The sequence below is a fragment of the Rhinatrema bivittatum genome, chromosome 19 (assembly GCF_901001135.1).
Source record: "Rhinatrema bivittatum chromosome 19, aRhiBiv1.1, whole genome shotgun sequence".
NCBI lineage: Eukaryota > Metazoa > Chordata > Amphibia > Gymnophiona > Rhinatrematidae > Rhinatrema > Rhinatrema bivittatum.
Window position 1 is genome coordinate 42,988,138 of NC_042633.1, and position 12,820 is coordinate 43,000,957.

A 12,820-nucleotide genomic window follows, 5' to 3' on the forward strand; every position below is an offset into this window, starting at 1 on the left:
TGATTTGCAGTGAGGGGGGGGACACTGCAGGCTACGGGGGCAACCTTACACTGTAGTGTCAGGGCACAGGGGCGGAGATCTTTGCATTAAGGATGCCGTCCCTCAGTGCACCACCCGCTTGCATTATTGCAGGACAGGCTGGTCCAGCGCATGCTGGCAGAAAGAGAGCCAGGAATTTCGCTCGGATTTCCTCCTGCCGATATAAGGACCCCCCCCCCCCCACTGCCGACCCAGTACGCAGGCGTGCAGCCATCGCTGGGGTGCAGGGTGAAGCAGAGAGAGAGAGAGAGAGAGAGAGAGAGAGGAAACTCTGAAGCAGGAAGGCCAGGAAGTTACAGCTGGGAGTAGGGACCTTGCTGCTTTGCACCACACATGGGGCAGAATGTACATAAATATTCCCCATCTTTGGCGGATTTTGTCTGAGCTTTGGAGAACCTCCCCTGTCCCCACACACCTCCTGATCATCCCCACAGAAGCTCTCAGTAGAGACCTCACAGCAGCTCAGAGGGAGGAATATATGTCTGGCCATGCTGCATCTCTCGTTCCTTCCCTCCCCCTGCCACTATCTCCCCTCCTGCTATGGGGGGGAGAGAGAGAGACCCGGTACCCCCTGGAGAGTTCTGGCTTGGTCAGTACCCCCAGAACTGTGATTCGGAGTCACGGACAGAGCAGCTGCAGGCTAAGAAGAGACAGTGAGAGGAGAGGAGGGGGAGGGGGGGGAACACCACAGACAGAGAGAAAGAGAGGGCAGCCACAAAGAAAGGGGGAGACTGAGACAGTGAGAAGAAAAGAGCGGGAGGGAGGAAAGCCACAGAGAGAGGAGGAGGAAAGGACAGAAGGGAAAGAGAGAGAGAGAGAGAGAGGAGAGAGGGTGAAGCTTGGGATCTGTCATTAACCCCCAAGCTATACAGGATGGGATAGGACCCCAACGGAAACCCTGCACCCCCAGTTCTGCAAACAGATGCGCTGCGTCCACACGGATGGAGGCAGAGCAGAATAATATTATTCATCCTACAACACAGAATATTCAAAATATACGCTCAGCACCTGGGAGGCAAATCTGCCGTACAAAACAGCAATAAGTGCCAGGACTCTCATAACACTAACCCCCCCTGTGAAAAGACAGCACTGCCCTAGAACCCCAATACACCTCCTGGGGGCGGGGGGGGGGAAGGCAGGATTACTGGAGACCCCCTACATGGGCACCACACACCAGCAGGCTCTTTCTCCTTGGTCTCACACACGCAAACCCTCACCGGATAGAGGAAAGCGGACCTCAAATTAGAAACAGAAACGCACAGGCAAAAAGTGAACTGGGAAAAAAAAACCCCCAAGGAGCCGCCAACCCCTCAGAAACGCATCTCCTTCCCCTCCTGCGGTGCCCGATATCCGAAGAGAGAAGAGATGAACATTTCCCAAAGCTGAGAGAGGAAAGGAAAGAAGGAGCAGGAAAAAAACCCAAAACTCTGCATAATCCCTGGGGGTAGAGAGGAGAAGCAGCAGCCGGAGCGGCCAGATCCGTGGCATCCTGTCAGCGCGGGCCAGGAGTGAAACCTGAGCGGGGACGATACGGACCGGCACCAGGATCTGGGAACCGCCTCTGCCGTGATTCGGTTTTACTGTCGTTATCTCTCCATATCCTGTAAGTACGTGCAGAGCTATAATCTGGTGCGCGGCAGCCCCCCCCTGTACAAATGTCCACAACGTGAATCTGACAAGGAGAGAGAGGGAGAGGGCACAGAGACTGCCCGGGTCCTGGGTCCCCCTCCTTCCTGCAGGCCGGAAGACACAGTAAGGAAAGCAAAATGAAAATGCAGCTGAGTCAATGATCCGGTGGGAAAAAAAAAAAAAAAAGGGAGTGAGCAGCACAGAGGACAGAGAGATGGGGAAGGAGCGTGAGGGAGAGAGAGAGAGAAAAGGACAGAATCAGAGACAGACAGAACGAGACAGTAACAAAGAGAGAGAGAGAGAGATGCCCAGGAGACCCAGCACATCTGGCACCGCTGAGCCCTTCACGTGCAGCTGTTTTCCATAGAATAAAGGCACTGCCGCAGCTTCCCCTTCTGCTGGAGGAGAGGGATCTGCACACACACACATATACACACACACACACACTTACACACAGACACATATACACACACACACACACACATGCACGCACACACCCACCCACTTATACACACATATACATACACACACACAGTCACACGCACACACACACTCACACACACACGTCAGTGCAGGTAGATCTCAATGGAGATTCGGCAGATGCCTCGACGTACAGACGGACGGACAGACAGCGTGCTGCAGGATTCCTGAATTTACAGATGCTACAAATCCCGGGCGGGCAGTGCTTGCTGCTGATACACACACACACACACACACACACACACACACACACACCCCTCCTGTGAGCGACACTGCAGCACCACCCCCTCCCCCCCCCCCCAGCCCCCTCCCACCCCGCAGCGATGCGCAGAAGGGGCCCTTTTACCTCTTGGTGCGTCGGAACATGCTGCGGGGCAGAGCGGGGCCAGGGCTCACCTAGAGGGGGGCTTCAAGCCTCGCCCGTGGTGACAGCGGCGGGGCAGAGGAGAAGCGGAGCACACGGGATTCCTGCACGCTCCCTGCCAATGAGACAGAGCTGAGGGGAGGGGAGGGGACAGGAGAGAAAGGAGCAGAGCGCCCGCCTCATCCACCACGTAAGTCTGTGTGTCAGCGAGAGCTGCCAGCCCTGCATCTCCAAAGCTCCGTCAGCGTACACAGCCCTGTACAGTCAGAGCAGTGATTATTTATAAAGTTCCATCAGTGTACACAGCCCTGTACAGTCACAGAGCAATGATTATTTATAAAGCTCCGTCAGCGTACACAGCACCGTACAGTCACAGAGCAGTGGTGATTATTATTTATAAAGCTCCGTCAGCGTACACAGCCCTGTACAGTCACAGAGCAGTGATTATTTATAAAGTTCCGTCAACGTACACAGCCCTGTACAGTCACAGAGCAGTGATTATTTATAAAGTTCCGTCAGCGTACACAGCCCTGTACAGTCAGAGCAGTGATTATTTATAAAGTTCCGTCAGCGTACACAGCGCTGTACAGTCACAGAGCAGTGATTATTTATAAAGTTCCGTCAACGTACACAGCCCTGTACAGTCAGAGCAGTGATTATTTATAAAGCTCCGTCAGCGAACACAGCGCTGTACAGTCACAGAGGAAGATTACTATTTATAAAACAGCAGCAGTAAAACCCCTGACAGGTTTGTAGTTGGTATAGAAACGTCCTGATCATTAAGGCCTCACCCACTGCACCAGTTCAGGGTTTACCATAGGAGTCTAATGCAACGATTCATCAGGGCTTTGGGTACTTACCCACTGCTTTTCCTTGGCAAGGGAAGATCTTTCTGAAATCCAAAAGAAAGAAAAGCTTCAGAGCGAAATACAGCATAATCTGAACCAGTGCAACTTTCAATATACAGAGGAGCATTATTGTACAATCAGCAGAGGTGACTACAGGAATACCATCGCATTACTACTGGAATGCAATGACATTACTATAGGAGCTCATGACACTACTACAGGAGCGCTATCACGTTACTACAGGAGCACCATCATGTTACTACTGGAGCGCTATCTCATTACTACAGGAGCACCATCACATTACTACTGGAATGCAATGACATTACTATAGGAGCTCATGACACTACTACAGGAGCGCCATCATGTTACTACTAGAGCACCATCATGTTACTACTGGAGCACTATCATGTTACTACTGGAGCACTATCTCATTACTACAGAAGCACCATCACATTACTACTGGAATGCAATGACATTACTATAGGAGCTCATGACACTACTACAGGAGCACTATCACGTTACTACAGGAGCACCATCATGTTACTACTGGAGCACCATCATGTTACTACTGGAGCGCTATCTCATTACTACAGGAGCACCATCACGTTACTAATGGAGTGCCATCAATTTATTACTGGAAAAAGATTACATTGCTATAGGACCACCAACACATTACTACAGGAGCTTCATCACACTACTACAAGAACACTATCATATTACTACTGGAGTACCATCACATTGCTAATGAAGCACCATCATGTTACTACTGAAGAAATATTAGAACATAAGAACATAAGAAAATGCCATACTGGGTCAGACCAAGGGTCCATCAAGCCCAGCATCCTGTTTCCAACAGTGGCCAATCCAGGCCATAAGAACCCGGCAAATACCCAAAAACTAAGCCTATTCCATGTAACCATTGCTAATGTCAGTGGCTATTCTCTAAGTGAACTTAATAGCAGGTAATGGACTTCTCCTCCAAGAACTTATCCAATCCTTTTTTAAACACAGGACCACCAACACGTTACTACAGGTACTTCATCACAATACTATAACAGCTCCATCACATTGCTACTGGAGTACCATCACATTACTACTGGAGCACCATCACATTACTACTGGAGTGCTATCATGTTACTACTGGAGCATCACCAAAAAACAGTGTATACAGAGACTTTACAACCAAGAGCTGAAAGAGGTCCATGTTTTACATACATAAAGCTACTTCATTAGTCTTCAAGGTGTACTTTACAGTATCATCAGACCCGAATACTCAACAGGTGCTAAAGCACAAAAGTGAAAAGCCACATACAGTATCTGCCTTAAACGTGAACAAAAGTTACTAAAAATAGCAGAAAAGAAGGGGGAATCCAACAGCACAAGTGGGAAAAGAATTTGTCAAACAAAATGTAAAAATTCTTTATAGTATTGGAACAGCAAAAAAAAAACAAAACAATGACAAATGCACAAATACAGTACAGCGGGAAATAGAGAGAGAGAGAGAGCTACTGCCAGAAAACCCTGCAGCGAACGAGAACTTCTCAGACTGTGCCTTCAGGTCCTCGAGCATCCTCTCCTCCGGAAAAGCTTTGCTTCTCGTGCCTGATTTATACCTTTCAGGGGTGTTTGAATGTCTCTGGCGCAGCCCTCCTGAGCTACACAGATTTGGGTCCTTATCTCACTGGACTTTTGGTGCAACCAATGACCTCCTTTTCCCTATTGGTTAAAGGTCTCCCAGTGCACCCAATCATCCTTCTGGTTCTGACCGCCACCTTATCCCACTACCCGCCCGACACCCACCACACGGGCGGAGCAACCCGAGCTTGTAAAGGGTAACGCCTGCCCCAGGCGTCGCGTGCCTAAGGAGCATGACAAAGGGGTGTGACAAAGAGGCACGCCCCTTAGTGCGCCCCTCTGTGCTCCCCCATTGTGCCCCCCTCAACAACCCCCTCCCAAATAAAATGAACTCTCACCACACACCCCTTCCAACACACAACCACCCATTCCCTTACACAAAACACCACCCATACCCACACCCACACCCAATAAACAACAACCACCACAGCAACAACAATCTGCTCACCCACCAATGTCCTAGACGCCTCGTAACCATACCCATAAACACAAACGCTCACATGGCAACGCTACCCCCTTCTATCACTCATCCTGATCAATGCGCAATCAGTCTCTAATAAAATCCCCATTCTACATGATCTCCTAACGGACAACTGCCCCGACATCCTCTGCATAACCGAATCCTGGCTCAAGAAATCGGACATACCACTCATCAACCAACTGCCCCGCACATCATATAATATCTTCTCACTACCAACATCTAAAAGAAAATGAGGAGGACTATTATTTTAGCATCAAAGAAATTCAAATTCATTCAATACCCCATTAATCACTCTCCACCTCTGGAAATTGGCCTCTTCAAACAAAAAAAACTTTCAAATCATGATGGTATATGCCCCACCCAAATGCCTGGACCTCCACATATCCTCCCTCATCGAAATCATCCCATCACACATCAACATGGACACACCAGCAATCATTCCAGGGGACTTCAACCTCCACATAGACGCTACCCCACAGTCCCCCACCTGCAAATTCCTGCTTGAAACCATGACAGCCATCGGTTTCAAGCAAATAGTAAACACACCAACGCAGAAATCTGGCCATACACTTGACCTCATATTTATCAACAACAAAACATCACGCACCAACAACCCCCTCTCAACAACCAACATCCCTTGGTCTGACCACAAACTGATCCACACCTCACTCCAACTCAAAATCAACCACACTGAAACCAGAGACAACAAAAAAATACATCAAATTCCCCGAACCATGCCCCAGCCAAGACATAGCAGAAGCCCTACCCACTGCATTAAAAGACCTCAACCTCAACACCGTAAACACAGCCACCAGCTCACGGCTCACCATCTATGCTGAAATCGCAAAATCAAAATGTCCTATCATCACCAAAGAAATCAAAACTTGGAACTCCCTCAAAGCTCCATGGTACAAACACGAGCTAAAAAACATCAAGCGAACACTCTGACAAGCTGGAAAAAAAAAAGGGGGGAAAGACCCTACCCCAACCCACCTGGACAAATACAGAACAATTCTTCACATCTCCAAAACTGACATAGACCAGGCCAAACGAAAATACTATGCAAAGAAAATCTATGATCACCAATACAATCCAAGAGCCCTCTTCAACTTCGTCACCAAGCTTACTCAACCCAACCAAACCTCACTCTCCAATGAAAATACCTCTATAACCTGCAACAAACTAGCACAGTTTTTCCTGGACAAAGTTTCCAAACTAATCACACCCGCCCCTCAAACTACCAAGGAGATATCGACTTCCCAGCTCATGACCATCCCCACCTGGTCCACCTTCGAACCCATAGCCTCCAGAGAGATAAAAACCATCATACAAAAAATAAACCCAGCCACACACCCCCTCGACCCCATACCAATCACAACCTGGAAACTAATCCCAGACATCATAGCAGAATCATCAACATATCCCTAGAGCAAGGAAACTTCCCTGAAGCCCTCAAATGCACCATCATCATACCTATACTAATAAAAACCACACCTTGATACCAATAACCTTACTAAGTTCAGACCCATATCAAACCTCTCCTTCATCGCAAAAATCATGGAAAAAACTGTTAACCATCAACTCTCCGAACACCTAGAATCCCAAAAATTACTATACCCATCGCAACACGGATTCAGAAAAACCCTCAGCATGGAGACCCTCCTACTTAGCCTTGCTGATTCAGCACTCAGAGGTCTAGACACCGGCCAATCTTACCTTCTTATACTACTGGACATATCCGCTGTATTCGACACCATCAACCACAAACCCCTCCTAACCAGACTAAGCGAGATTGAACTAAATGGCACCACAATCAAATGGTTCAGCTCTTACCTAACAAACAACCTACAAAGTAACCTTCAACAACAAAGAATCAAAACAGTTCCCCCTTTCACACGGCATCCCCCAAGGATCATCACTTTCCTCCACCCTGTTCAACATTTTACATGCTCCCGCTATGCAAACTCCTCACCGACCTGGGCCTACAATACTTTGTATACGGCGATGACATCCAGATCCTCCTCCCCACCAAAGAAGACCTGCAGAACACCCTACTACAATGGAACTCCATCCTCGCTCGAATAAAAAAACTCCTATCACAATTATCACTCACCCTTAACCACTCTGAAAACCTTCATCAATACAATAATAAAAGAGGGCTATTTCAAAAAAATCACACCCCTACCTACTCACTCAAGACTACTGGTCAATACTCCAGGCCCTCATCCTTTCTAAACTTGACTACTGCAACTCCATTCTCCTCGGACTCCCAGCCTCCACCCTCAAGCCACTCCAACTACTGCAAAATGCTACAGCCAGATCCCTCTCAAACAGCAAGCGCTCCACACATATCACCCCCATACTGAAAGACCTCCACTGGCTCCCCACAGCCCACAGAATTCAATATAAAGCCCTCACCCTCATGCACAAATCCATCAACAACGAAAAGACAGATTGGCTAAAGGACACCCTTCACCCATACCCCTCTCAAAGAAACCTGCATTCTAAAACACCGGACTACTCACCGTCTCCTCCATCAAACAGGCCCACCTCACCTCAACATGACAACGCGCAATATCAACTGCAGGCCCCACTCTGTGGAAACAAAATACCAACAAAACTCCGAACGGAACCCTCATCACAAAACTTCAAGAAAGCACTAAAAGCTTGGCTTTTCCGAAAAAGCCCATCCCGTCAACATCTGACCCACCCCTCTAGGATCCAACCCCAAACAACCAGCTCTACCACCCCACCAAGAGATCTCATAACACCCACAACAAAGGTCCACACTATCTCAATAACGTTAGCTACTACAACGATAATGTTAAGAAACTAAACGGCGCATGTTGCTCAATGTTATAATGTTACAATTGTTAAAGCACTACACAGATATAGTTTTTTTTACAATGTTACAATGTTTGTTACAATGTTACATTGTAAAGATAATATGACCATCGTCACATTATCAAAAAAAAGTTATCTTGTAAACCGATATGATACCCACGGGTGAATGTCGGTATGTAAAAACAAATAAATAAATAAATACCCTGAGATCGTCAGGCGCTATCCACTCTGAAGTTTCTCTCCTGTTTGATGCACATCAGTATCTTTTCCCTTCTTCTGTACCACATTTGAAGAGCGAAAAGATCCTCAAAGATGCAGAAGACCAAGAAAATGTGGCCGAAAAAAACACAGAAACTTTCCCAGTTGTCTTGGACACCACCAACCTGATTAGAAAGAAATCCCATGCACATCTCGATCTGTCTCCTGCACATGTTTACACCCTTATAAGCTCCAGAGGAAGCTCTCTCTGGCACACTGCAAACTATCGGGCCGATACAGTACAGTCCACTCCAACAGAGCACACTGTTAACCCGCCATTGGAAGCGCGTTTTCCCTTACCCCTTATTCAGTAAGGGGCCTAAAACGCGCATCCAACCCGCCGAACCTAATAGCGCCCTCAACATGCAAATGCATGTTGATGGCCCTATTAGTTATTCCCACGCAATTCAGAAAACAAAATGTGCAGCCAAGCCGCACAAATTAGCGCCGACCCAAAGGTAGGCGCTAATTTCTTCCGGCACCGGGAAAGTGCACAGAAAAGCAGTAAAACCTGCTTTTCTGTGCACCCTCCGACTTAATATCATGGCGATATTAAGTCGGAGGTCCCGAAGGGTAAAAAAAAAAATAAAAAAAAAAATTTGAAGTCGGCCTGCGGCTGTCGGGTCGAAAACCGGACGCTCAATTTTGCCGGCGTCCGGTTTCCGAGTTCATGGCTGTCAGCGGGGCTCGAGAACCGACGCCGGCAAAATTGAGCATCGGCTGTCAAACCCGCTGACAGCCGCCGCTCCGGGCCAAAAGGAGGCTCTAGGGACGCGCTAGTGCCCCTAGCGCCTCCTTTTCCCCGTTTCTACCGCCGGACCTAATTTAAATACTGAATCGCGCGCACAGGCGGACTTTACTGAATCGGCCCGATTGTGAGCAATAGCCTTCTGTCTGAGAGACTGAGATCACCCCAGCATCCCCCCTGGCTTGTGAGACCGCTTACTTCCTGTCATATTATGCACAAAATAAACCCGTTTGGCGAGAGTAGCCGGGTGGGAAAGCAGGGTAGCTTTTTCTCTTCTTATTATCACGTAGCTTCAGTAAAAACATTACACATTAACGTCCAAACTTTGCAGCCTGCCCTGTGCCTTGGAAAAATCGGAGGAGCGCTCCTTGGCTCTGATCGATTTAAGTTTCCGTGTTTCCTGGTCCGGTCTTGCCGACGCCTTGTGCGGAAGGATCCAGCCCAGACATGGCTTCCGAAGGCTCGGTGTGAAGGCCCTTTATTCTTGCTCTGTTGAGATCTCCGGTTCTTGCATCCACCGTTTCCCCTGCGATGGTCTTCTTGATGCAAGCTCTGACGCTGGCCTAGAACTTCTATTCCGTGACACAGCAGACGTGGCGAGTTTGTTCCTTGAACTGAGTTGGACATCTTGGCCTTGATTTGTTCCCCATCTAACAGCCCTAAATGAGCCTTGCTGTTTGGGGTAAGGGGGTTCATGAAGCGGGAATGTTATTGGGAACAGAGGAAATTCGTTCCAACACTGCCATCGCCCCGGTTGTCGTGATAACTGGTTGGGGTGCGGATTCTGGCCGCGCGGTTTTTGGAGGCCTGTGGACATTCACGTAGCAACCGACGCCACTTTAACTGCTGTGACGTTCTCTCCTGCAGTACCATCTCCTACTCTTTATCATTTATTCTAGTGTGGTGAGACGATCGTGAAGCAAACACGAGACGGAGATCTTCGGTCACTCATTTAACCCAATCTGACGAGGCCTTTAATCAGCGTGCAAGCCACAAAATTATATCCATCAATCCTGCATTTGTTGCTTGTTCTTTGCCTTTTGTGTGGGCTTCTGGGATGACTGTAATTATCCCTTAAGCATCTCTGATAGAAGCACACACGTTAAAATGAGAAAGTCCCACATTAATCCATATGAAGAGCTGGTCCCACGATACTGTTGTCGCCATTACTGTACTAGTGTTTCCCAAACCTCTCCTGGAAACCTACCGAACCAGTAAGGTTTTCAGGATATCCATTACGGATATGCATGAGATAGATTTGCATACATTGGAGGCCCAGGGTATGCAAATTATCTCACACATATTCAGTGTGGCAATCCTGAAAACCTGACTGGCTAGATGTGCCTCCAGGAAAAGGTTGGGTGGGTAGCACTGGTGTAATGAGCTAGAAAAAAGGTGAACTTGGAGGTGGCTGAAACGATGCCCAATAGTCAGGGGATGGCACTTGATGACTTTCCAAAAAGTGCAGCATGCATCGTACCTGACCATAACTAAACTATTAGCAGTGCAGGAAAACATCTCTGACTGGCTCCCAAGCCCCTCACAATATCCCCAGGAGCAACACTCTGAGTACAGCCGGCCCCCTACAAAATGAGCTGTTCTCTGCTTGTGTGCGTTCAAGGCACCGCCTGGGATGATGGATGAGATCCCCCCTTGGAGAGGAACCAGCCTCTTTCCTGCTTTCTCACTCTTCAAAAATCTGGATAATGCTGACTGTGGAGGAGGCAGCTGAGAGGAAAGTGGGATCTCCCCCTGCCTTTCTTGAATCATTCCTAATCTTTGACCTCATTACCATGGAAATCCTTCCAGAGTTGACGGGTGGGTGAGAGGTGCAGATGAGGGGTGAGGAACAGAGAGAGATCACAAACTACACCGCAGACTGACAGACAAAGTTGTTGATAGCTGACAAGGGTTTAATGTATAGATTTGTTCCTCGGCACAGCCACATCTGCATTCTGTTACAGCATTTGACAGCAGTACAAGAAAGAGGTGCTGCAGGGCAGGAGTGAGGTGCATTGGCAGAGCTGTGTGTGAGGGTCTCAGTACTGGAATAGCAGGAGGTGCTGCAGGGCAGGAGTGAGGTGCATTGGCAGAGCTGTGTGTGTGAGGGTCTCAGTACTGGAATAGCATGGGGTACTGCAGGGCAGGAGTGAGGTGCATTGGCAGAGCTGTGTGTGAGGGTCTCAGTACTGGAATAGCAGGGGGTGCTGCAGGGCAGGAGTGAGGTGCATTGGCAGAGCTGTGTGTGAGGGTCTCAGTACTGGAATAGCAGGGGGTGCTGCAGGGCAGGAGTGAGGTGCATTGGCAGAGCTGTGTGTGAGGGTCTCAGTACTGGAATAGCAGGAGGTGCTGCAGGGCAGGAGTGAGGTGCATTAGCAGAGCTGTGTGTGAGGGTCTCAGTACTGGAATAGCAGGAGGTGCTGCAGGGCAGGAGTGAGGTGCATTGGCAGAGCTGTGTGTGTGAGGGTCTCAGTACTGGAATAGCATGGGGTACTGCAGGGCAGGAGTGAGGTGCATTGGCAGAGCTGTGTGTGAGGGTCTCAGTACTGGAATAGCAGGGGGTGCTGCAGGGCAGGAGTGAGGTGCATTGGCAGAGCTGTGTGTGAGGGTCTCAGTACTGGAATAGCAGGAGGTGCTGCAGGGCAGGAGTGAGGTGCATTGGCAGAGCTGTGTGTGAGGGTCTCAGTACTGGAATAGCAGGTGGTGGTGCAGGGCAGGAGTGAGGTGCATTGGCAGAGCTGTGTGTGTGAGGGTCTCAGTACTGGAATAGCATGGGGTACTGCAGGGCAGGAGTGAGGTGCATTGGCAGAGCTGTGTGTGAGGGTCTCAGTACTGGAATAGCAGGGGGTGCTGCAGGGCAGGAGTGAGGTGCATTGGCAGAGCTGTGTGTGAGGGTCTCAGTACTGGAATAGCAGGAGGTGCTGCAGGGCAGGAGTGAGGTGCATTGGCAGAGCTGTGTGTGAGGGTCTCAGTACTGGAATAGCAGGAGGTGCTGCAGGGCAGGAGTGAGGTGCATTGGCAGAGCTGTGTGTGTGAGGGTCTCAGTACTGGAATAGCAGGAGGTGCTGCAGGGCAGAAGTGAGGTGCATTGGCAGAGCTGTGTGTGAGGGTCTCAGTACTGGAATAGCAGGGGGTGCTGCAGGGCAGGAGTGAGGTGCATTGGCAGAGCTGTGTGTGAGGGTCTCAGTACTGGAATAGCAGGAGGTGCTGCAGGGCAGGAGTGAGGTGCATTGGCAGAGCTGTGTGTGAGGGTCTCAGTACTGGAATAGCAGGAGGTGCTGCAGGGCAGGAGTGAGGTGCATTGGCAGAGCTGTGTGTGAGGGTCTCAGTACTGGAATAGCAGGAGGTGGTGCAGGGCAGGAGTGAGGTGCATTGGCAGAGCTGTGTGTGTGTGAGGGTCTCAGTACTGGAATAGCAGGAGGTGCTGCAGGGCAGAAGTGAGGTGCATTGGCAGAGCTGTGTGTGAGGGTCTCAGTACTGGAATAGCAGGAGGT

At 49.3% G+C, this 12,820-nt stretch overlaps 1 protein-coding gene across 1 annotated transcript in view; it reads right to left on the bottom strand.

Moving 5' to 3' along the window:
• Positions 1–12,820, bottom strand: part of MAST1 (microtubule associated serine/threonine kinase 1) — a 62,550-nt gene that overhangs the window by 32,128 nt on the left and 17,602 nt on the right. The window contains exon 3 of the mRNA XM_029584552.1: positions 3,373–3,404. Within this exon, the coding sequence (XP_029440412.1) occupies positions 3,373–3,404 (32 nt within the window). The remainder of the gene's footprint in view (positions 1–3,372; positions 3,405–12,820) is intronic.